This window comes from Malaya genurostris, chromosome 2, assembly GCF_030247185.1.
Source record: "Malaya genurostris strain Urasoe2022 chromosome 2, Malgen_1.1, whole genome shotgun sequence".
Classification (NCBI taxonomy): domain Eukaryota; kingdom Metazoa; phylum Arthropoda; class Insecta; order Diptera; family Culicidae; genus Malaya; species Malaya genurostris.
In genome coordinates this window covers 78,287,291-78,314,941 of record NC_080571.1, presented here as the reverse complement: position 1 = coordinate 78,314,941, position 27,651 = coordinate 78,287,291, and the positions used below count along the sequence as shown (strand labels likewise).

The following is a 27,651-nucleotide window of genomic DNA, read 5'->3' as shown; positions in this document are numbered from 1 at the left end:
GAGGTTAACAACGGAGAAATAAACCGAAAGAGGGCGTTTACAATCGCAATGCTCAAACATTCGTATCCCATTCCGGACGGTCTCCCGGACCACAACGCTACACAACGACCAATTCCGCATCGTTTGCAGTGGGTTCTTGGCCTGTACCGATAGAGAGCGTTTTCTGAAAACAAATATTTATTATTGTACTATCGCGAATCTCGACTTCCACCATCACCACCACCACCTCCACTACCAGAGTTGATACAGATATTTTCATTTTATACTCTTCGGAGTAAGCGCCATCTCTCCTGCGATCAATACAGGACGAAAGAGAAGTATGGTTATATTATTAATAGCGGCCTGTGCGGTTCCGCAACCATAACGGTTCGTAACGGTCGAACAATAATGTTTTAAATATTTACCTTAACTTCGCACAAGTACACGGTTCGATAGTCCTGCTCTTCCTATGTGCATTCAATTGGCAGTGCAGTATTTCGTCAAATATTGTGGTAGATCGTCTGAATATCTGTGAGTTTTCGTGTAAAAATGAGTGAATTGATTACTCATTGGGAAAAAATAAACCAATTTATAATTATATATGATAGTTTAGCTGGTCGATATCTTCCCGGCTTGTGAAATTATTACCGGTGTATGGACAAAACTTAAGCAAAATCCTGTCAAACCTAGAACGTACAACGATCGTCATTGGACCAATGATCGTCTAATGAATATTTTAAAGAGAGGCGAATTCGAAATCGTGTTTGCCTTGTTTTAGATTTAATTCAAAACCACGTTTAAACAGTAAGAAATTTTTGACAATTTGCTCCGTTCAATGAGTTTGACAGACAGACCATGTTTGGGCCTTGTATAAACATGACATTGACGTTTTGTTACAGTTTGGCATTACGATAATTCTTTTCTATCAATTTGTTGAATTTGGCTTAAATTATGACTCCCTCAAAATATCGACTCATGGAAAGTTGAAACTAGCTGTCGAGCTGTCAAAAACAATTGTTAGGTTTTAGGTAAATGTATAAATTATTCGTGAAATGGTTCTTAGCCTCAATCACATCTTACCTCATTCATCCTAGCAACCGAGAAATTTGCCTTTCTCGTCTGAAAAGGTAGGATGGATAATACCAGAATTCCTTTAGAATCCTGCCGGTTGCAAGAATTTCTTTTAAGCGGGAATAATTACGAATATTACCCACTAAGAAACCGGTAAGATTTTGATGAAAGCCTGTCAAACTGTATTCTATGCCCGGTAAAAAATGTACGGCGCTATTGAATAATGGATGGCAAATGCGCTTCCTGATGAAAACAAAACAATATGTAAAAGCGATTCACACGTAGCATCAGGCGACTAGCATCGGCACTACGTCAAGTTCACGGAACATTTTAACGTTGGGTGCAATATTCGGCTAAAAAAATTAATAAATTAATCTTGAAGTCGACCGAAGCTGATTGATCGTCTGAATCATATTCAATGCATGCGATTACTGATGAAAACAAACCAATCTTATTTACAGTTGTGGTTGTAAGTGAGCTGTCAGAAAGCCTAATACTAAACGAAATTACTCGCTTGTGAGAAATTCTGGCAGCTGGCAGAAGCCTGGCAAGAATCCGGCAACTGTCAAAACTTTGCAGGCGAAATTGCGTCATTCTCTCGCCACGTGACGTCCTGCAAGATCGCTCTTTCTTCTTTTTTTCTGTTCGACTTTATACGATATTAGTCTGCATGTACATCCAAAAACCAAAAACGAGTCTTAAGACCAGGTAAATGAAATGAAAATACTGTTATATTGAGAGATGAAGCTTTGCATATTATGTTTGGTAGTTTAAAAGCTATGTTACTGCCCTTCATTTAAACTTCTAATGGAAAAAATAAAATGAAGAATCGATTCAAAACGGTTCTGCTAATCTTGTATGACAAAAATCCGGCAGAAACAGAACCGCAAATAATCGGCAGGAAAAATTCTCTGTCGGAAACGGTTCTGGCATTGTTGCCAGACTCGAAAATGAAGATTTATCTGAACTTTTGGAAGCAATGAGGAAAACTCATTACGTTTGCTTGCCGTTTTCGCACTCGGACTACGGTTTTAAGGAATTCAGTCCCGAAGTTCAACTGAATACAAGACAAACAATGGTCGAAAGTCGATCATTTCGTCTTATGCGTTAGCTGACGCTAGACGTCGTGGTGAGAATCTTCCACCAATAGTAACAACAACAGACCTTCTACGTGGTGTAAAGCCTCAAAAGCTGAAGTCTTGCTCTCATTTGCGTTTTGGACATCGTGGTTGGATTCTGGAACTAGAGTTTTGGAACTGGTTGCTTCACTAGATATTGAATCTATATTTAGTTCCTTAATTTATCCTTCAGAACTCTGGAACAAAATTCAAGATGTGAATATCATATCTGGATTCTGGAACTAAATTTTAGATCTGAACTCCAAATCTAAATTTTAGAGTTGACAGAATTCAGTTGCTGAATTCAGTTTGAGGATATAATTCCTAAATTTAGATTCAGATCTCATTTCCAGAATTCAGGTTCAGAATATTCGGCACTTGGATTCTAGAACTTGGATTGGAACTGAATTCAGTTGCATAATTCATGTTCCAGAATTTATGTTCTGGTGCAAATAAATATATGATTGCCAACAGTACTCAGCAGTTGTAATAACAAATGAATATGCCAAATTTTCCTCCACTGAGTATGTAGATCTTTACAAAAAAAAATACAAGTATACCATTGTTGTTATATAATGTAAATACGACTTCTTTTACTGTGAAGCGACTTTCCAAAATTTACTCTGCGTGCAAGAATGGTTTGAACCATCGAAAATATTGCCAGCAATTTATGATAAAATTAACTCAAAATCCAAACACCGTCCATGTACTTCATGTACAAGGTAAAATTCAAAAGTTCCAGAACGTTTTAAACAGCGCGGTTCCTAGTGTCGCCATCTGTGTGAAATTTTTATCCGTCAATTGTGTATCCTCCAATGTGTCATGACATTTGGACGCATAAAAGTTGAGATATCGCGCTAAATGTGACAGTACATTTGTGATGTTGGTCGGAAAATGACCCTCGAACAAAGAGCCAACATTAAGACGCATAGTTTCAGGCTCATATTCAAAGCACCATGTTTCGTTACCAGTCACAATCGAATACAAAAAGGTTGGGTCCTTTTGACCTCTCTGATGATGTCTCTCGAACGTTGAATTCTAAGGTCTTTTTCGTGTTGTTTCAAAGTGTGCGGAGTAAACCTGTTGGAGACCCAAATTTTCTGTCAAAATACGATAAATCGACACTGAGGATATTGATAATTCCGATTAAATATATTTAAGTGATGATTGATGCTCCTTTTTTTCTTTTGGCCGGACTGAACGTTCGTCGTTTTCCAAGTCCTTCGATTCCTCTTGAAAACGTTTTAACCACTCGTGAATACGGCTACGGGATAGACAATCATCGCCAAAAAGTTGTTCCATTATTTGATGAGTTTCGGTAAAAGTTCTAACTTTTTCAGATTATTGTCATATTCATTTCTAATTTCAGTTTGGAAAGCCTAGATTACTGCAAGTGAATTCTTGAGTATTTTTAAAATTTGAATTAATTTGTGAATGAATTTGAAGATTTCGTTTTTAATATATATTTAACAAGTCATCTCAGCAACTGACACCTTCAAGACTGAGTCTCACAACTTTACCCGAACAAAATTGATTCGTGTTCATCTCAAAACCACACTAATTTCAGTTTAAAGTCCACTCGCTATTGGCAAACTTTTCGCCACGAGCCCATGTGGTGCATACTGACCTTTTCATAACGTTTTATAGCATCGCCATACTCACCACTCCTTCACCAGCAGTCAGTCGTAGCCGCGGTCCGGTAAAAACTTGTTGTTGAGTATGTCTTGGTCTCTCTGCGTTCACCCACGTCATATTTCTTCTTAATAATGATGTAATTGATATTTTATAAGATTTTACACAAGATCCTACATGCACATCGACTCGTGTCGTTTGCTTCTAGCGGAAGGCAATAGACCGGAGCTCCAGCCGACCAAGCTTCCTTCACCTCATTCGCCGAAAGACAAACTAGCCCGGCTTGCAAAAGGTATTAAATTTAATAAATGCTGACTTTATTAAATTTCAATTACCTTACTGCCATGGGACGTCCTTTGATTTGGTGCTGCACGTTGTGACGGCGATGATTTGCTTGCTCTATCCGCCGTGGGTGGTAGGATCGCACATCAAAGCAATCTATGCTTTACATCAGCAGGATTATCACGGTAATCTTTGAATGATGAGTTTTCCTCTTTCAAGTACCATCCAGAAGGACCTCGGAAAAATAGTTTGAATAGCAGCAACAGTACATTAACAGTAGCGCTGCCGATGGCGAGCATTGATAGAAAGCAGCTAGTACAACAAAATGTCATCGGAATATTTATTACCATTTCATTACCTCACCGTTCGCGGGTTAGCCAGCATAGAATCGCTGGAAACCCCATTCATCTCCAATCTTCCAACACCATCGTACTAATAGATCAAATTTAGCTTGTTTTAATTCTCGTCATTCCTTGGTTCGTTGTGCGGCATCAAGCCGATAAATTAAGAGACGCCGCATTCATAAAATGTAAAACTCACTTGTCATGGTCTCGACTGTCAGCCGATAGCATCGCCAAGAAAGGCACCATCACCATCACCACCAACCAACCAGTAGCACTTTATCTCGAATAACTCATTAATCTATTTATAATCGTTTAAGAATGTTTTCAGCATTCTTAGCGCCTCAACGCCCCATTCGTCGCGTTCCGAACGACTGAAACAAGTTGTCACTGATCCGTTTGATAGCTTCCTTCAGCGGCGAACCTAACCCAAAAATGCGATTGTAATCTCACCATGCTCACCGCCAGTGCTAGCTTGAGAGGTGAATTACGAAAAGATTTGGTTAGCTTCGTGACAGCTTGTTTGTTCCGTTTGTTCAGTCGCTGTTCCCAAGGGAGTAGTATTTTTGCATACCGAACGAGCAGATTACACGCGTTCTATTTATAATCGCGATGATGGTTTAGATTTATTTTATCGGTTACAGAAATAACATACCGTCTCCACACAAAATCAAAAGAGGATGAAGGTTATATCCAAGCGTTGTCGGAAAATCTTTTGGTTATCTTTTGAATTGGTTTGCGGATATAGATTTTATACGAAAACTGCAAAACTTCAGATATAAAGGGTGATTTTTTAAGAGCTTGAGAACTTTTTTAAACAATAAAACGCATAAAATTTGCAAAATCTCATCGGTTCTTTATTTTAAACGTTAGATTGGTACATGACATTTACTTTTTGAAGATAATTTCATTTAAATGTTGACCGCGGCTGCGTCTTAGGTGGTCCATTCGGAAAGTCCAATTTTGGGCAACTTTTTCGAGCATTTCGGCCGGAATAGCCCGAATTTCTTCGGAAATGTTGTCTTCCAAAGCTGGAATAGTTACTGGCTTATTTCTGTAGACTTTAGACTTGACGTAGCCCCACAAAAAATAGTCTAAAGGCGTCAAATCGCATGATCTTGGTGGCCAACTTACCGGTCCATTTCTTGAGATGAATTGTTCTCCGAAGTTTTCCCTCAAAATGGCCATAGAATCGCGAGCTGTGTGGCATGTAGCGCCATCTTGTTGAAACCACATGTCAACCAAGTTCAGTTCTTCCATTTTTGGCAACAAAAAGTTTGTTAGCATCGAACGATAGCGATCGCCATTCACTGTAACGTTGCGTCCAACAGCATCTTTGAAAAAATACGGTCCAATGATTCCACCAGCGTACAAACCACACCAAACAGTGCATTTTTCGGGATGCATGGGCAGTTCTTGAACGGCTTCTGGTTGCTCTTCACTCCAAATGCGGCAATTTTGCTTATTTACGTAGCCATTCAACCAGAAATGAGCCTCATCGCTGAACAAAATTTGTCGATAAAAAAGCGGATTTTCCGAATGGACCACCTAAGACGCAGCCGCGGTCAACATTTAAATGAAATTATCTTCAAAAAGTAAATGTCATGTACCAATCTAACGTTTAAAATAAAGAACCGATGAGATTTTGCAAATTTTATGCGTTTTATTGTTTAAAAAAGTTCTCAAGCTCTTAAAAAATCACCCTTTAAATAACCCAAAATTACCAAACGTTAAACTCGACCAAATTTCTTCTGGTACCTTGATGGAATCGCCATGGAAACTCAGTAGGCTGAGAAAACAGTGGAAGGAATGGTGATTTGTGGTCAATTTAAAAACTGCCAGTACGATCTCTGTTTTCGTTTTAGAACGTTTTCAAAACTGTGCACAATACGACCATCACCAATCTCTACCAACGTATGCCATTCTCTCTTCCGGTATTCTTATTACATGTCCAGCTAACTGAAATCTGCCGTATTTTTTTAGCATTCTTCTGTCAGTATGTGTCTGTAGTTGGTCATTCTCCATTCTCTTCTTTTTTGCCAAGTATTGAGCACAGTATTTTTCCCTCGAATACACCGAGAATTCATAAATATGCCTCTTCATTTTCACTTGAATGGCCTACTATGCTTCATGGCCATACAAAGTAACAGGAGGTGTCAATTTCAAACAATATAAATTTCAGCTGTTTACTAAAGCACTGTTAACAGTCATCACACATCTGTTTTACATAATGGCTAACATCGTAATCGCTGCATGTGTTGATAGAGTTTACGACCAACCCTAATCTTGAAGATTCCTCCCTTAACATTACAAAAGCCTCTTCCACAGCTCTACGATCAACTTCAATAAACTATAAGTCAGATCTTCGTATTGCATTAGTGATTACTGGCCCTTTTCGAGTGTATTCAAGTCTGAGTACAGTGAATGATAACAACTTAAAACGGATGTTAGAGTCGTTACAGTAGCTTATAAGATAAATCCAGAGAATTTCAGAGATCATCTGTAAATATTAGAGATAGTGTTTCATATCCAAATACTCATCTTCTATCTTCTAACTTCAATATTCAATCTTTTATGTACCATCTACTATCTTCTATCTCCTATTTCCTATCTTCTATCTCCTATTTCCTATCTTCTATCTTCTATCTTAGAAGATAAAAGATAGGAAATAGGATCTTCTATCTTCTATCTTCTATCTTAGAAGATAGGAAATAGGATCTTCTATCTTCTATATTCCATCTCCTATTTTCTATCTTCTCTTCTCTCTTCTATCTTCTAACTTCTAACTTCTAACTTCTAACTTCTAACTTCTAACTTCTATCTTTTATCTTCTATCTTCTATCTTCTATCTTCTATCTTCTATCTTCTATCTTCTATCTTCTATCTTCTATCTTCTATCTTCTATCTTCTATCTTCTATCTTCTATCTTCTATCTTCTATCTTCTATCTTCTATCTTCTATCTTCTATCTTCTATCTTCTATCTTCTATCTTCTATCTTCTATCTTCTATCTTCTATCTTCTATCTTCTATCTTCTATCTTCTATCTTCTATCTTCTATCTTCTATCTTCTATCTTCTATCTTCTATCTTCTATCTTCTATCTTCTATCTTCTATCTTCTATCTTCTATCTTCTATCTTCTATCTTCTATCTTCTATCTTCTATCTTCTATCTTCTATCTTCTATCTTCTATCTTCTATCTTCTATCTCCTATCCTCTATCTTCTATCTTCTATCTATTATTTTTCAATTTTCTTTTTTCTATCTTCTACCTGATGCACAATTTTATATCTATTGTCATCTGTTGAAAAAAAAAGACTTATGACTTCGTTTCTCAATCCTCAAACTTTGAATTCAAGGACCCAAAAGACAATAATTAAAAGGTCCTTAATTAAATTAATAGAAAAAACTTCGAATTTATTTTAATTCCAATATTCAGAATATACGCTCAGTGCTGATATCTACTTTATTCATCTAAAATTGTTGAACAGTATATCAAAATACGGAATTACGCATGATCTGATTAGAATATCAGGAAGCATTCAATATGCTTTATTCACAGTTTTACCTGGAAAGCGAAATTTGAATGAAATATTTTCAAAACTGTTTCTGATATTATAAAATGAGTGATGGAGAGATCAATCAAATGAATTTGTGCATGATTCCTACACAACCCATAATCACAAAATGACAAACAAGTTAATCGTTGCGAAAAATGACATAAGCAAACCTAATAAGCAGAGTTGGCAGGTCTGCAGATTTGTCGGAAAATTATTATTTTTGGCTGCAGACTTTTTGCTTTCTTAAAAATCAATTTTTTTTCACCGACATTCGTCAAAATTTACAAGCTTTTGGATTAGTCGCAATTTGATTTTAATTTTGCTAGCTGCAACGTTATTGTGAACTAGATTTCAACTGGCAGACTCTTTCATCCCTGTCTGGAGATATTTGAAAATTTTACCTGACAACTCTGATCATCGCAGTATCATTCGATCTTCAACTCTTCCTGTCTAGACACACACACACACACACACGTATTCAAAATATCACCTCACATCTCAGTCACAAAGCGATTTCAAAATGAAATCTCAAATCGGCTCCTTCCGTGCATCACATCTAAGCTAACAAATCGCTGAAATTGTTAACTTCCAAACAGATAACGGCAGCGATAATTCCTGCGCTTTCGAGATGACAACAACAAAAAAACAACAAACAAACACAGACCCTCGCGCAGGACAACAAATCACTCGCTTCCCATTAAGATTCGGAGTAGACCCACTTGAGACAACCAACGCCTGGTGGCTGCTGTCGATCCCATGTAGAGCCGTGTTCACATTTAATCCGGCGGACTCTCGCGACCGTACCACAAAAAGAGTCCATAAATCACGGCCGGTGCGGCACGTCATCATGAGCAGTTTTCGGGACTCGGTACATATTTTTTTCCCCCAGCACAAGAGCAGGACGACGCACCAATGCCGGAGACAACCGAAGAATAAAGGACTTTATTTTTAGAGACGAAGAATAAAACGGCCGATTTTTCCGCATTCAATTCTAGAATAAGACATCCTCTAATTCACTCTCCAATCTGATAAACATTAGCAACGACGAACGATGAAGCTTGTTTACATTTTTTTTTTGCTTTTGATCGCCGCCACCAACCGTCGTCGGCTACCAATTTGATTCTTACGAAAATATGACGGACTTAATTGTACTCAATTGAAGAAGATGACGATAAGACTGAGTAAACGCGAAAATAAATATAAATAATAATTAATACTCGTCAGTGCGGTGAAAGATGGGTGAAGATGGCTCGCCCTGCTCGTTGACAATGCTGTCGGTTTTTTTTTGCGCATGGGAGATAGATGTGAAAACTGCAGGGAATTCGGTTCGGTAGCCAGTGGGCGAGTGAGCATCGCAGCAAACACAGCAAAATGTCGCGTGCCCTGCCACCGAAACATCTTGAGCAACATACCCGCCACGCCATACATTCTGCCCGAGGTTAGCCATGGTTTTTCGGGAACCACGGGAACGCACGTTAGCGGGCAGACGGTAATCAAGTAGCTCTGTCTCTTGAGTAATTAAAATTCATCCGTTCTAAGTATGCGCTGCCGACTGCCGTTCGTATAATTGACTGCTTAGCCCAAGTGACTGGGTCGCAGGGGACGCGCTGTTCGCCGGGGAAAGTTACAAATCTCTTAAATACTTTTAAGACACTTGACTCCTAATGGGTTAACCAATAAAGTAGATACGATAACATCTGTTAGGAACACACGTTCTGACAGCACTGGAAAGAACTGTTTTTTTTTATTTTTTGAATTGATATCACCTGTCGCCGTTAATCGCCTTTCAACCCGGTCTAATTGGTCTTGACAGGATCGGGAAGTTATGACAGCCCACCAAGTTCCTTATCGGTTAGGTTTTAATATTATTTCAACAAACTTGATGCATTTTTTCTAGGTCAGCATCTTCAGCAATCCGTTCTATATTTGCTGAACTCTAGCGCCAATTAAAACCAGTTACGTAATTCCACGCCGCTCGAACTACTCCAAACAGGCAGATGGATAGAGATACGGGCGCTCGAAACGATGTCATGCCATGATCGGGGTGATGAAATTCAATTAAATTGTTTCCAATTTACCGCTCCATCATCATTGTTCAACAAAAGACTAGTCTAGGCATTAGACGACGGGAAAAACTAAGTCTAATCACCAGCTTCTTCTTGTTCTTCTTCGTTTTAATTCGAGAATACGCATTGAAACAGTATGACTGTCGAGCCGCCACAACGACTTCGCCAGCGAATACTTCGAAAACATTAACAACAAACATTCTTCGTTTCATTCAGATCAATTAAAGAAAATTGTTTCTGATTATAAACACCCATATGTAGGTCGATAAACATCCAGTGGAACTCGTCGACTTCGTCGTCGTCGTCGTCATCGCACAGAACGTCTTCACTCAAAGTATTCACGGAACGCTCAATCCTGCTTCAACATGGGGGATTTTGGTCTATCAGCGCCAGCATCGGTATTTATTTTTGTTCTATCAGAATACCTATCGCAATCGTGCACCCGGGGCAGAAATCTGAAATCAAGGCATGCTTCGCCACCGGTTCCCTGGATCGCGCCATCGATGGTCAATTTTATTTACCAACCCCTTAATTGATTTTTATTGGGCAGATGAATTGACTGTAATTGAATTCGTTGACAAGAAATTAAAAATGCATACTTTTGTATGTATGTATGTATATGTGAAGCCACCATCAGTTCAAGGCATTACCAATGTATGCGGGTAGACTTACAGTAGATCCGAATTTAATTATCAGATAGCTTTCATATTATTACTGTTAAGAAGGCCAAAATGGGTTATTTGGACCCGGCGCCTTCCAGCAATAACATCCAGCCATATAATAAAGATTTTCGCTGTACCAGCTTAAACCCGCCTGATGGTTTGTTTGTTAGAAGGGCGCGTCTTACTCATTTCAGACCTTCAGGGAGAAACACGAAGTTTCTCCCATGTGACTCAGGTTGGCAATCCACTCCATCATCCAGTCATTCACTTGTAAGATACCCTGATGCACTCCCTGCCCCTCACCATTGTAATAAAATAATATAATATTTGTGACGAAGTACAATATAGTAAAATAATAAGACATAATATAATATCATTTAATATAATACAATACAACAAATCGTCATACAATATAACATAATAAAATATAACATAGAGCCATATAATATCACATAATATAACATATATACTACAATATATTATCCTATAGAAGGGTTCCGTCATCATCCATCATCTCCGTTCCGCTAGCCACTCATGTTCGAAAACTGACAATTATAGTAAAAACTGCTATCTCTTATCGATATGTTGACTATAGTGTTTGTCCGAAGAAAAGATGCCTACATTCCGTATCTCCTCGAAGTAATGACAGCAACATTATTATATAAGTAAAATCAAATAATATAACTCATTATAATATAATATAATATAATACAATATTATATAATATAATACATTACATATAGTATAACATAATACAATATAATACAATATAATATAATATAACATAATATAATATAACATAGTATAATATAATATAATATAATACAATATACCATACTATAGAAGGGTTTCCGTTATCATCCTTCATCTCCCTCCGCTAGTCAACTCATGCGCTAAAACTGACAATTATAGTGACATAAGCTATCTCTTATCAATATGTTGACTATAGTGGTTGGACGAACAAAGATGCCTACATTCCGTACCTCCGCGATGATATAACAGCAGCAGTATTATATAATTAAAATCAAATAATATAACTCATTATAATATCATACAATATAATACAATATTATATACTATAATACAATACATATAGTATAATATAATACAACATAACATAATATAATACAATACATATAGTATAACATAATACAATATAATATAATATAATACAATATACTATACTATAGCAGGGTTTACGTTATCATCCTTCATCTCCCTCCGCTAGACAACTCAAGTGCGAAAACTGACAATTGTGAAATATGCTACCTCTTATCAATATGCTGACTATAGTGATTGGACGAAGAAAGATACCTACATTCCGTACCTCCGCATCGTTATAACAGCAGCAGAATTACCCAGTTTTGGACAAGTTACTTGATTGTCGTTTCTCAGAACTAGAACATAAATACTATATTGCTAGTTTTTACAATCCGTTGCTTGGAGTCGGGTGCCCAACAGAGTATTATGGCTATTCTACTGATGAGATGAGTATTGTCCCCATAGTCCTGCAACATAGTCTAATATAATATAATTCTATTAAAGTATTCATTAGTGTTAATCATAACAAAATTTTCTGACCCTATGTACGGGGTTGGGAATCGAACCCTGGTGGGTTGCGTAGTGGGTATCGACTTATCCAACACGCTACACCCATCCCCTAATAATGATAATGCTTTTGTTATTGTTGTAGATAATGATAATGATAATGATAATGATAATGATAATGATAATGATAATGATAATGATAATGATAATGATAATGATAATGATAATGATAATGATAATGATAATGATAATGATAATGATAATGATAATGATAATGATAATGATAATGATAATGATAATGATAATGATAATGATAATGATAATGATAATGATAATGATAATGATAATGATAACGATAATGATAATGATAATGATAATGATAATGATAATGATAATGATAATGATAATGATAATGATAATGATGATGATGATGATAATGATAATGATAATGATAATGATAATGATAATGATAATGATAATGATAATGATAATGATAATGATAATGATAATGATAATGATAATGATAATGATAATGATAATGATAATGATAATGATAATGATAATGATAATGATAATGATAATGATAATGATAATGATAATGATAATGATAATGATAATGATAATGATAATGATAATGATAATGATAATGATAATGATAACGATAATGATAATGATAATGATAATGATAATGATAATGATAATGATAATGATAATGATAATGATAATGATAATGATAATGATAATGATAATGATAATGATAATGCTAATGATAATGATAATGATAATGATACTGATAATGAGAATGATAATGATAATAATAATGATAATGATAATGATAATGATAATGATAATGATAATGATAATGATAATGATAATGATAATGATAATGATAATGATAATGATAATGATAATGATAATGATGATGATAATGATACTGATAATGATAATGATAATGATAATGACAATGATAATGATCTTTAATTTTTTTTTTATTTAAGCTTTGTGTTTATTCACATCTTTAAGTCAGCAAAACTTTCTGACCCTATGTGCGGGGTTGGGAATCGAACCCTGGTGGGTTGCGTAATGGGCATCGACTTATCCAACACGCTACACCCATCCCCTAATAATGATAATGCTTTTGTTATTGTTGTTGATAATGATAATGATATTGATAATGATAGTGATAATGATCATGATAATGATAATGATAATGATAATGATAATGATAATGATAATGATAATGATAATGATAATGATAATGATAATGATAATGATAATGATAATGATAATGATAATGATAATGATAATGATAGTGATAATGATAATGATTATGATAATGATAGTGATACTGATAATGATAATGATAATGATAATGATAATGATAATGATAATGATAATGATAATGATAATGATAATGATAATGATAATGATAATGATAATGATAATGATAATGATAATGATAATGATAATGATAATGGTAATGATAATGATAATGATAATGATAATGATAATGTTAATGATAATGATAATGATAATGATAATGATAATGATAATGATAGTGATAATGATAATGATAATAATAATGATAATGATAATGATAATGATAATGATAATGATACTGATAATGATAATGATAATGATAATGATAATGATAATGAAAATGATAATGATCTTTAATTAATTTTTTTTTTTTTTATTTAAGCTTTGTGTTTATTCACATCTTCAAGTCAGAAAAACTTTCTGACCCTATGTGCGGGGTTGGGAATCGAACCCTGGTGGGTTGCGTAATGGGCATCGACTTATCCAACACGCTACACCCATCCCCTAAGAAGAAATTAAAAATGCATACACACACAAACCGGAACGGGTTTTGGCTAGTGTTTCGATCACTTGTGGCTGGACGTTTGGGAGGCTAAAAACTAGGTATCCGAAGTGCTCATCAGGGAAATTTGTTTACACTACCGATGAGCAAAAATAAAAGCTTAGTTTGTTTGAAAATGAGCTATGAATTGATTCTCAAATGAACACAGGAATCAAATCTAAAAATTTTTAGATGATTAAACCCAAACGGAAATTACGAATGTTACATTTTGCGTCTTTTCAAGACATCCGGCTTTTTCGTAATCTCTTAGGACATGTTCAGCAGCTTTTTACTCGTGTTTTAAAAATATTTTTTTTAAACAGGCGGATGGGTATTGTTCGAGACATAGTCGGATGTCGTGAACAGGAATTGAAAGGATCGTACAGGTTCTTCGCTGTTAAGCACTGTTGAGTGCAGTTTGACCTGGACTTATTAATATTACTAGTCAAAATCCTGATCGAGATTTGGTTATAGATCCATTCCAGAATCTGGACCAGGATCGATAATATGATAAATCCAGTTTCACGACAAAAATCCAGGTTTACGACATAAATCCAGATTAGCGACATAGATCCAGGGTCACGACATGGAACTGGAAATTTCAGGTTCTAGAATCTGGATCTGAACCAGTAATATGGTAAGTCTAGGTCCAGATCCAGAGGTACTGCATTAGTAATATGGATCCTTGGAATATGTCTGAGTCGTTATTATGATAAGTCTGGATGATAGATCTGGATTCTGAGCCTGGATATTCGGCTTGGATTCTGGACCTGAATTTTCTTCCTAGATTATGAACTTGGGTTCTGAACCTGGATTCTAGACCTGAATTGAATTCGGGATTTGAACTGGGATTCTGTACCTAACTTCTGGACTTGCATCCTAGACAAAAATTTTGAACCAGGATTCTAGATCTGAGTTCTTCACCCGTATTCTAAACTTGGGTCAAGATTCTGGATTCTGATTTCTGTATCTCAAACTCTGAACCTGAACCTAGATCTGGATTCTGGACTTGAATTTTGGACCTGTTTTCTTGACCTCCAACTGGAACTAATCTTGTGTTCTTAACCTAAATTCTGGACCTGAACCTGGACTGACCTTCTGGACCTAGACTGAGCACCTGGATCTGGATTCTGGACCAGCAAGCCAAGATTGTACATCTGAATTTTGAACCCATATTCTGTAGTTAGAACTATATTCTGGACCATAGCCTTGATTCTGGACTCGTATTATGGATCATGATTCAGGATTCCGGACCTGGATCAAAATTTTGGAATTGGACCGAAATTCTGCACTTGGACTTGAATTTTGGACCTAGAATTCTTGACCTGTATTCAGAACCTGTACCCAAAAACTGGACTGGAACTCTGAGTCTGGAAGCTGAACTGAATTCTAGACTTGGACATTGATTCTAGACTTGGACGTTGATTCTGGGCCTGGACTGGGATTCTGGATCTGCATTCTGTACTTGTATCCAGGGCCAGGATTTTTAATCAGGATTAGGACTTAGATCTAGATTCTGTACCTGAGTTCTGGACTAGACATCTTCATCTAGTCTTGCATTCTGAATCTAGTTTTCGGATTCGGGACCTGATCCAAATTCTGGATATGGATCTGGATTCAGGTCTGGACCTGGACTAGGATTCAGGACCTGAATTCTAGGCTTGTATCCAAGGCCAGGATTTTGAATCAGTATTAGGATTTATGTCTAAGATTTAAATTCTAGTGTTGTCTTGACCTGGACCTGAACTCTGCACCTAGAGGTGAAATAAGGATTTGAATTTTGGACCTGGATTTTTGATTTGTATCCTAAACCTTAATTCAGTACCTGGAGCGGGACTTTGGAGGTTGATTCTGGTCTAAAATACATGTTCCAGGTGCATATCCTGAGCCAGGATATGCACCTGGAACAGGAATTTTAGACCTTTATATGGACCAGAATTCTGGACCTAGAGGTGAATTTTAGCCTTGAATTTAGGTCCTGGATTCTAAATTTGTTTTCTAAACATGAATTCTGCACCTGGAATGGGACTTTGGTGATTGATTCTGGACTTGTATCCTGGGCCAGGATGTTGAATCATCATCAGAACTTAGATCTGGACTCTGTACCGGAATTCTAGACCAGGAATCTGAATCTAAATTCTAGTCTTGTATTCTGAATCTAGTTTTCGGACTCCGAAGCTGGAACGGAATTCTGCACCTGGACCTGGATTTGAGGACCTTGATATGGATCTGAATTCTGGACATAGAGGTGGATTTTAGCCTTGATTTTTGGTCCTGGATTCTTGATTTGTATTCTAAAACTTGAATTCGAGACCTGGACTGGGATTCTGGTCATGGATTCTGAACTGTACCCTGGACAGGGTTTTGAATCACGATTCGGGATCTGACTTCTGAACCTAGAGCTTGATTCTGGACCAATACTTTGGACATGAGTTTTTCTTTCTGTTACTCATGAGGTCTAAAAATTGTAGAAAATCAACCAAAAATTTGTACATGATTCGTTGCTCATATTTTCAATGGCAAGAAGCGAATTCACCCTAACCTGGACCTGGACCTTATTCAAAGAGTTCGAATACCAAATCTTGGTTCAAGACCTTGGTCCAGGACACGGTTCGAGAACTACCTGGACCTTCAATGGCATGAAGCGAATTCACCCGAACCTGGACCTGGACCTGGTTCAAAGAGTTCGAATACCAAATCTTGGTTCAAGACCTTGGTACAGGACACGGTTCGAGAACTACAGTGCTGGACCTGGACCTGGACCTGGACCTGGACCTGGACCTGGACCTGGACCTGGACCTGGACCTGGACCTGGACCTGGACCTGGACCTGGACCTGGACCTGGACCTGGACCTGGACCTGGACCTGGACCTGGACCTGGACCTGGACCTGGACCTGGACCAGGACCTGGACCAGGATCTTGGATTTTTGACTTGGACCTTGGATTTTTGACTTGGACCTTGGATTTTTGACTTGGACCTTGGATTTTTGACTTGGACCATGGATTTTTGACTTGGACCATGGATTTTTGACTTGGACCATGGATTTTTGACTTGGACCATGGATTTTTGACTTGGACCATGGATTTTTGACTTGGACCATGGATTTTTGACTTGGACCATGGATTTTTGACTTGAGTTTTGGATTTGGATTCTTGATCTGAATTCGGGACCACGACTGGGATTCTGGAACCGTGTCCTGATTCCGTAGTCCGAAACTGGACTTATATTCTGAATTTAAAACTGGATTTTGAATCAGAAGTCTTGATCGAGAGCTCGATTCTGGGCCTGTACTTTGTATCAAAAGCTTCTAATTCTCCAACAGGACATTTGAAATTTCGATCTGCTGGACATGCTCTGAATCATTTCTGATTCATATCTAAATCATTCTAAGTTTTCTTCATGAACATCTTCAAACATTTCTGCTCAGTTTTTTTACATTTGACATAACACATTATTTACCTGCTACCCCATTTTGATTTTAGGCTAGGAACTTACTTAATTTCATTTTACTAACGATATTTTCTTTTTATTTTCAGACTAGGCACATTTTATGTTTAGCTTAACTTGACTTTCATTTCCTGGTTTCATTTTAATTCACACTGCTTAAGTTTTACAGCCCTACGCACAACACTAACCGAAGCACTCTAGTCACACTCACTTCTAAAACCATTTCAAAATCCCCATGGAAAAGGTGTTTATAACAATAATTATATTCAAATCCCTAATAGATCCCACTCCAGATCAAGTCTTCCTATCAAAAAACCCCGCTTTAGTAGAAATCATCTCCCAACGAACCGAACAGCTTCAGACACAACCAAACTCACCACCGCCTTTCGTTGTCCACTTTCAGATGCCTGCGGACTGTCAGATGTAGCGCACATCGAATCACTGCAGGAAAAGTCCCAGTGCGCCCTGGAGGAGTACTGCCGGTCCCAGTATCCCAATCAGCCGACCCGCTTCGGCAAACTGTTGCTGCGGTTACCCTCGCTGCGGACAGTTTCCTCGCAGGTGGGTTCAAAGGTGCTGCTTCAAATGCCGCCAGAGCATACAATTACTAACTTGTCCTTCAACTTGCTTGCAGGTGATAGAACAGCTCTTCTTCGTACGGCTGGTCGGTAAAACGCCAATTGAGACGCTAATACGAGATATGCTGCTCTCGGGTAGTAGTTTTTCTTGGCCTTACCTACCCTCAATGTGACACACGGCCGTGTGGCGTCAACTGACAACGACCTGATCTTCACTGATGATGGGCGGCACGTCGTCCACGGTAGTGGCCGCAGCAGCTCTTCAGCAGCAACAGCAGCAGCAGCAACAACAACTCCACCAGCAGCAGCAACAACTCCAACAACAGCAGCAACAACAACAACACCACCACCACCATCACCAACTTTCACAACAGCTCACACAGTCACAGGCGCAGGTCGCTGCTTCCTCCTCCGCACTTGGAACGCTCTCTCCTTCCTCGACTTCTTACTACAGCAGCTGCTGCTCGGATGTTGCCGCCGCTGCCCTGTCATCCCTGATGGCATCCACCAGTCAGTTCACTCAGTTCCAAAGTTCACTGAATTTTGCCAGCAATAGCCTCAATCAGAACAGCAATAGCAACTGCAGCAGTAGCACAAACAACAATGTTAACGGTTTAGATCATTTGTCAACCATGGAGGGCTCCTCGAATCAGACAACATCGCAGCAAACACAGGACGACTCAGAAGCTGAGCAACGCCAGAGACAACAGCAGCAGCAACAACAACCGCAGCAACAACACGAAAGTCAAGAAGAACTACCAGCTATCTTGATGGGTGCTAATATTCTAGAAAATAGTAACATAGCCAACATAAATCTAATTGATAGTGACAGAAACAACGATTCCGACAGCAATCATGACAGTCTTCAACGGCATCACCATCATCGACACCAACAGCTCGAGACCGAAGCCAACGTTTCGGTCGTCGATGATGACATCAACTGAGCTGTTTGCGTTCAACAGAGCCGAAGTATCGTATTCTACTCTATTTCTGTTTTCAACATAAAAAACCAAAACCGGTCGGCCATTTTCTATAGTTCTATTCTAATGGTTTGAAAATCCAGTAAGACGCTCACGTTCAGTTAACAGGAGATCGTTCGATCCCATCGATTCTTCATCAAGCGAAAATCATGACCATTGAAACAAGAGATCAAAGTGCAAATTTAAAAAAAATGAAAACTGATGGATTTCTCCAAGAGTGAATCCTTTGTCGTTATCAATCTGAAAAATTGTTACAAACAAGAAACTTTTTATAATAATTCGAGATGTAAGCGTACTTCAAACCATGCAATAACAAAAAAAAACATACTCTTGTGAAGTTGTACTATTTTTAGCTGAATATATATTTATTTATTTCAAATTGTACAAAACGTAGCTCACTGTGGCCCCTGCTAGGAAAGTGCTAGTGGTTTACTTAAACAATATAGAATTTTTTTTCATTTTCTTTCAATTCCTACAATTGGAACCAACAGTGAAGATTGTCTTTTTCTCTCGTATGAAACAATTGCAATCTTATGGCCGTCCACAGACTCGACTTTTGTACATAAGTAAATCGCGAGAAGTCGTCCCACGTACGGGAAGAATTGAAAAATCCAGTCCGCTTCCAAAATTCCGAAGTTGCAGAGTAACACAAGATCAGGCCACCAACAACTTAGTGAGGAACAGAAGCAAACATGAATTTCAATCGAATAACATTACACCGTAACTGTCAGTAAACAGAAGCAAAAATACCAACCGAACCTATGTAAATTTATATGGATGTAAACAAAGCAAAAGTTATGAAACTCGTGTAGCATCAACCATCTAGTTAAAACAATGTAATTCGACTCAATACCAATTTTCTGTACATAGTAGAGTGAAAACTAGTGGTCGCGGGAATCATCCGTTCTCGACATCAAATCAAAAAAACGTTTTTCCTTGCATAAAAAAAACATAAGCAAAATGAAAAAAGCATCATTCTGTTCCTTAGTTTAGACAAAATTGTTTGTTTACTTGCAATATTACACTAAAATGTACGTACTTCTCCGTTGTTTTCGAGTATAAACAGTGACTAGTTAATGAAGGTAACAGAAGTGACAAAGAACACTGAATATGTATGTACGAAAGCAGAAGCAAATGTGACGAATGAAACTGACGACAAGTTATGGTAAATAAAAATTGAAGAAAGAAAAAACAATACAGAAAAGAACAATGTTGGTAAATAAGAGCAAAACATATTTAATTGAAAGTAGGCTAAGCGTCAGCCAATAAGCAGTGTAATAATCTATTGAATATAAAACAAAATCATATTATGACATATAAAATTGTGTATATAAAATAAATTATAAAAAATCAATATTCCACAGGCGATCTGTAGTGGCTTTGAATTTGAGAAAAGAATTTTCCTTGCAAAACATATGAAGGGGTTTAACATTTCCAGAAAAGCGTAGCAGGTCATCAGAGTTCGCATACTCCGTCTGAAATGAAACATTGCCCTAGTCTCCTGTAAACGTAAAAAGACATTCGATTCGCACGGGTGGAGCAACTTATTCGACTGATTTTTAAGAAGCACGAATGTATTTTTGCCCGCAAATACATTAAAATCCTTAAACCTTGGGGTGTTAATTGTGCCTACTTAGTAAATTTTACGGAATTCGGTAAATTTCTACCAAATTTTCATCACTTGGCCGATCGGCATTCAATTCGAAATTTGAATTGATTGCAGCGCGTTCTGTAAAGAAATTTGCATTGATCTCATAATAAAAATCGCTCTATTCCTCTTGTTCTCATGAACATCATCCCACTTGTACGCGGCGGACAGATTTCCCCCCAGACGGCTGGCTATGTATGCCATCCATTTTTGCCGGAATTCTGCCAGAGTTCCGGCAAAAGCCTGGCAACAATGCAACAACCGTATCCGGCAGAGAATTTCGCCTAGCGGTTATTAACGGTTCTGTTTCAGTCGGATTCTTGCCATACAAGATTTGCAGAACCGTTTCGAATCGGTTCTACATTTTAAGCGTCTTGGTTTTATTTTTTCAATAAAAGATACATATGAAAGGCAATCAGTTATTGCCCTTCATGTATACTAATCATGGAAAATGTTATTGTCAACAACATTGCTTTCTCACTACCAAACATACCCATATTTCAATCTCATTCAGCTCGTCTCAAGATTCGTTTTTTTACGTACATGCGGGATTGACGAATATCAAATGAAGTCAAATAAAAAAAGAAAAAGAAGGGGAATAAACACAACACGTACGGCGAGATAATGACGCAATTTCGCCTGGACAATTTTGACAGCAGCCGGAATGCAGCCAGCCTTCTAACGGTTGCCAGAATTCCTCACAAGCGGGATGCTTTCCGAATCTACAAAGAGGTCTGAGTTTGACAGTTTACTGCAAATGATTTTGCAATTTACCGAAGTTCGGTAGTAGGAAGTAAATTTTAATATTCAAGCAGTATTTTTTTTATCGTGCGCGGCGATTATTCTTACAAATAAATTGTATTTTATTTGCATTACTTTTCCGCTTTCTTGAATGTTTCATGTCTCATCTTGTACAAATAACCAGATTTTGGTTTCTCAAAATGATTATTTTATTGAAACATTGACAAAAAATAACAAATACTTGTGCGTTCATGTCAATTTCTTGACAAACAATTTCACAGCAAATTCAATTAGAAAATTCAGTTTTAAATTGACTATAATTAGATAAAGGTCAAAGTGTAATGTTTGAAATGTACAACAATTTTAGTGGAAATAAATTAACTTAGAACTATTAGTTAACACATGGGCTGAAAAGTCCCGGGCATAACAAAGAGAACACGATTTTTTGGTTCAAAGTTAGCTTCATTCATCAACGTAATCTCCATCAAGAGCAACGCAATCCATTCCAGCATCGCTCTAACATTTCAATATCATTTTTGTAGAACGATTTATCTTTTGCCTCAAAATAGGCCGAAATCGTGCGAAATTTCTTACCGGCGAGCGTTATTTTCAGGTCTGCGAACAGTTAGTAGTCGCTGTGAGCCAAATCTGGCGAATACGGTGGATTTGAAAGCAATTCGAAGTTCTAGTTTTGCCATTGTTTTGATTGGCTTGTGATTCGGTGCGTTGTCTTGATGAAACAATTTTTTTTTCTTTGACATATACCGTCGTTTCTTTGCCATTTCAGCCTTCAAACGCTCCAAAAACGCTATATATTATATTATATAATACATCCCAAAATATCGATGCCATAACCTTTCCAGCCGATTGGACGAGGTTCACCAGTTGCTGTCCACTTAGATGACGATCGTTTTGATTCCGGAGTGAAGTGATGAATCCATGCTTGATCCATTGTCACATATCGACGCAAAAATTCCGGTATGTTACATTTAAACATGGTCAAACACTACTCAGAATCATAAACACGTTCTCGTTTTTCGTCAATAATGGGCAAACGCGGCACCTGCTTTGAACGAAGCTTTCTCACCCAAGTAGCAAATGTGTCTTAGGGGCTGTCCATAAAAGACGTCACGCTTCTTTTGGCAATATTTGACTCCCCACCCCCCACCCCCTCTTTGTCACAAATTGTCACACCAGCAAAGACCCCCCACCCTCCCTATGTCACAGTCACGAATTCAAAATAAATAAAATTCATCTCAATACATACTCAATATGTATGACAAACCGTACAAATATGAGAGAAAAATCAATTTATTACATGCTGTCATTAGATTAAAAAATATCTCTAAAACTATCAGGTGTACAACTTTGCTTCCGCCGTTTTCCGGCTGTACCGACTGAGGCTGGTCAAAATACATAGATGATAATGCCTTCAAAGTGAGTGTGTACAGTGCCTAACGGATTGTCATCGCCGTTTCAGTGACAGTTGTTCTTGTTTTCGTATTATTCACGCTCGAAAATGTCTGTTTATGTGCCCAATTCTCTCCATTTGCGGTAAGTTTTACTTTTCTGTTACAATTCGAAAAAAAATGCAGCTGAAGCGCATCGAATGCTCTCAGAAACTTACAATGATGCTGCTCTGAGTAAAAAAACATGTCGGGAGTGGTTTCAACGTTTTAAAAATGGTGATTTCGATGTCAAAGACAAACATGATGGTGGAAGAGAAAAACCCTTCAAAGATGAACAACTAGAAGCATTGCTTGATGAAAATTCGTGCCAAACCCAAGAGGAGCTTGCCGAATCGTTGGGAGTGAGTCAGCAAGCCATTTCAAAACGTCTCAAGGCCCTGGGCATGATTCCGAAGGAAGGAAACTGGGTGCCGTACGAGTTGAAACCGAGGGACATCGAGCGCCGTCTATTTGTATGTGAGCAACTGCTTCAAAGACAAGATCGTAAGGAGTTTTTACATCGAATCGTAACCGGTGATGGAAAGTGGGTTCGATACGATAATCCTAAACGCAGAAAATCATGGGGAAAGCCCGGGCATGCTACTTCGTCGAAAGCAAAACCGAATATTCACGGCGCAAAGGTGTTGATTTGTATTTTGGTGGGATCAGCTCGGTGTGATTTACTACGAGCTCTTAAAACCGGGTGAAACCATCACAGGAGATCGCTACGCAACGCAACTGATGCGCCTTAGTTGCGCGCTAAAAGAAAAGCGGCCACAATATCAAGAGCGACATGACAATGTCATCCTTCAACATGACAATGCTCGGCCTCACGTCGCAAAAGTGGTCAAAAAGTACCTGGAAACGCTGAAATGGGAAGTCTTGCCTCACCCGCCGTATTCCCTAGATGTCGCCCCTTTAGACTTCCACCTATTCCGTTCGATGGCACACGGCCTGGCAGATCAACATTTTCAATCCTTCGAAGAGTTGGAAAAATGGATTGCTTCATGGATAGCGTCAAAAGAGGACTCCTTTTTTCGAGCCGGGATCCGAAAATTGCCGGAAAAATGGGAGAAAGTTGTCGCTAGCGACGGACAATACTTTGAATAATACATCTGTAAGCACTTTTTCGCAATAAAGCTTTAAATTTTGGACAAAAAAAAAGGCGGAAGCAAAGTTGTACACCTGATAAAATTGCCGAACCATTCGTTAGATTCATTTTGTTTACAGTTTACAGTAGATGTTTGACAATTCAGCAATAACCGAATGATCGGCTGCGTTCAACAGTTGAAAATTCGGTAAAACATTACCGAATTCTGCGAAATTTTCTAGGTGTGTAAAATATCATTTAAGTTTTATCTGGATTACCTAACAATTCGATTATTGTTATATTTATTTGTTCGGTTGCCGGCACCCCACTGCAACTTTTGACAGAAAGCAGATAGAGTCATTCCGACAAATGTCATGTGTGTAATAGCAGCACGTTCTTTTTGTGTCGAATACCAAAGCAAACGGACGCTTGTACTTTTTGCTGCCCTTAAAACAAATTTTAGTTGCGTGAAAATCAACACAAAAATTTTTTATGACTTTTTTTGTGGTATCATAAATTGAAAAGCATCCATCGAAAAGGTGAGTGGATTGAATATTTATGAGGTGAAATCGATCTATTTAGTGATTTAATACCGGATGCTATCAAAATTTTCCTAACCCAAGTTTTTTTTGTCGTTTTTAAACTGTCTATCGATTTCAATTACCGGCACTCCAAAGTATTCGATTACCGGTACCCTATTGTTTCGAAAAATCGCGAAAAATTGCCAGTGATATGCAGAGATGCCAAGTCTGCAGATCTGTCAAATAAATTATCAAATTTCTTAGTTAACATGTAAACCTTTGATCGTCTAAAGACTTTTTACAGACTTTGGAAACTTCGATTGTTTGCAGACATTCGTCAGAAATTACAGACTTTTGAAAAATGGCGCGGTCTTTTTGTTTTTGCTAGCTAAAATGATTGTTTTACCTGTCATCTCGGGTGATATGCAACACGTGGACAACTTGACGACTTCAATACATGTAAGTAAAAACTTTGCTTCTCTGGTTCTGTTAACCATGGCGACTTCAAACAAATCGTCCAAGTCGAGGAAAATGAACTTTAATGCACTGATTAATGCCATTAAACGTTGCTTAGTGGATAAAAAGCCAATAAATTCGACTGCAGCAATGAATTTAATCCCGCGAAACCGGTGGAAGACCGGCCTAATCAACACTAAAGACGCTACCTTCCAAATCATTGGCCAAGAGAGCCAAGGCGAAGTCCACATCAGACAATGAAGACTTTGGTCCAAAACGCCTCCGAAAAGAATAAATTTCGTTTTTTCTTTGAATAATTGCAGTCTTTACTTATATTTTTTTCCATTTTTAGCGAAATTTCTTGGAGTGCCGGTAACCGAAAACTTTTTTTGAGTTTTTTTTAATCGATTGAATCATCTTAGCTCCTTGTTCAGTCGTTAGCTAGGGACTTTAGCTTTCTATTGATGTATATATGTCCGCATAATGTGCAGAAGTTATAATCTTAAAAGAAAAAGGGTGTCGAACACTCTCCCCTAATATTTTCTAGCGGCAAGTGTAATTTTTTTGTTTTACGATTTATTTAATCGTTAATATTTGTTATATTATCGTACGCTGATCACTGCAACTCTGCGGGATCCACTCTCCAGTTGGTGGATCTTACATGGGAATTGTCCAGATGACGTGGGTACTTCGATGGTGACCGTATCCTTTTGTCCCCGTGGGTCCGTGAGAAACAAAGTGTTATTTGTTTGTAATATTAAAAGCTTCAACAAATATATTTCTGTCAAAGAGGATTATTTTTTTTAGAGTAGATGCTTAAAAATTATTTTTATAGTGAAAATCGATAATGTTTCGAGTAAAGCACGAGGTTTTGAACGACTAACTTTGCTATGGGGCGCTTGTTGAAAATTTACCCTGGAGAAGAATGGATATAACTAAATAATGAATATCTCTTGTACATAACCCAACAACGTACACACTTAGAAAATTTCGCAGAATTCGGTAATTTTTTACCGAATTTTCAACAGCTGAACGTTCGGTAATTAAAATGATTACCGATCGTTCGGTAATAGCTGAACTGTCAAACAACTACCATAAACTGTAAACTGATTGTTCGGTAATTTTTGTTTGTTTGTTTTCCTTTGGTTAAAATTCTGGATTTTCGAATTTTGAAAACCAACACAAATTCACAAAACGAATGAAGTAAGTTCTAATCTGTTGTGGCTATGGTGTTATTCCACGAAAAAAAGGGTCAAATGTTCCGGCTGACCGGAATTATGAGCGCCTTCCAAAACACTGCACAATCCGTCGAGTCCACCAGAAATTACCCTCGAACGATTTGTGTAGGCAGCAACTGGACAAGTGATACAATTTTTTTTCTGCCTATAAGTAAACAAAAAGCTTTTAGTGGTTCTAATGTTTTAAATACTTTAGCACCTGTATCTCAAGCCATTCGATGAACTCTTCAAGATTTTTTACGTTTGGTTAATAAAAAGACACTGAGAATTTTAATAACTGTTTGACAGTTAGTTTCACGACAATCAGTTTTCACAGAAGTTCGGTTATTGGAAGATAATTTTACCATACGGACGGTATGGTTTTTACCGTACTCGGCGACTATTTAGATTTACTGTATGAATTGTATATCTATTTACAGAATTCTGTAATGAAAACTTGCGTAAAACTGATCGTCCGGTAAAAATTTGCATAATTGTTGTAAAATGAAGTTCATGTACCGAAATATCGGTAAATTTTTATTGATTACCGAAAGTTTTCATCAAAAAAATAACCGAACAACGGAATCGAATCTTAGTGTGTACTTTTTGCTCCATGCTATCGAAAATATGATCAGTAATTTATGATTAATTTTCAGTACTATGAAATAAACACAAACAATCGAAAATCATAGCTTTCTAAAATATTTGGTATCAACGAGTATGAAGGAGAAAAACTCATGAATTTTGCTTGTCATGCTCGTGTTCGGACGACCTACTGGGTTGGTAGAAAATGTAAAAATTGACACGTTTAATTCATTTTAGCCTACTCGGTTGACTTTGAAGTATCAGTAAATTGATTATTAAAATTTTTTATGTTATTCTCTTCGTGTGTATTTCTGCAGGCAAGCAATTTTGTACTCTCTTTTGTCTTGTCTCGTTCATTCATGTGTTAGAATAACTGTGTTGTGAGTTCGTCCTACTGCACCGTACACCGTTACAGTACTGGAAGGAAATAAATGTTACATTGCACAATTCACACGATCTATCAACCTATGAGAACGATTTTCTACATTCAGAAGTGTGAAGAGACGTGTTAGTTTTATTCGTATTCTCGTCATCCAGCTGTGTCTCTGGCATTATCCACCCACTTTTTCTGTCTCGAAGGGGTTGAATCGATGCGAATGACAGTTTCGCTATCTATGCAGTTTTTGTCGCTATCTCTGCTAACCGCCATGAAAATTACAAATTAAAAAACTAACCGAACCTTCAAAACCCGTGGATATCGAAAGCGGTAATAGAATGGAAATCGCCTACGAGATGTTAAGCGTCACGAAATGTCGTACTTTTTTCAAGTATGCTTCTAGAAATGATATCAATGGACCCTAAATAGTTAAACCTATTGCCT

The 27,651-nt window shown here is 37.5% G+C and overlaps 1 protein-coding gene across 3 annotated transcripts in view; it reads left to right on the top strand.

Annotated features, from left to right (window-relative positions):
• Positions 1-18,339, top strand: part of LOC131426970 (nuclear receptor subfamily 2 group F member 1-B) — a 171,512-nt gene extending 153,173 nt beyond the window's left edge. For 2 of the 3 annotated variants that reach the window (XM_058589799.1, XM_058589800.1), the window contains 2 exons: positions 17,971-18,128; positions 18,202-18,339. In XM_058589799.1, coding sequence (XP_058445782.1) covers positions 17,971-18,128; positions 18,202-18,318 — 275 coding nt within the window. In that variant the 3' untranslated portion in view covers positions 18,319-18,339. Of the gene's footprint in view, positions 1-17,970; positions 18,141-18,201 lie in introns of all 3 variants that reach the window. The other variant, XM_058589798.1, reaches the window with a different exon arrangement.
• Positions 18,340-27,651: the final 9,312 nt, after the last annotated feature.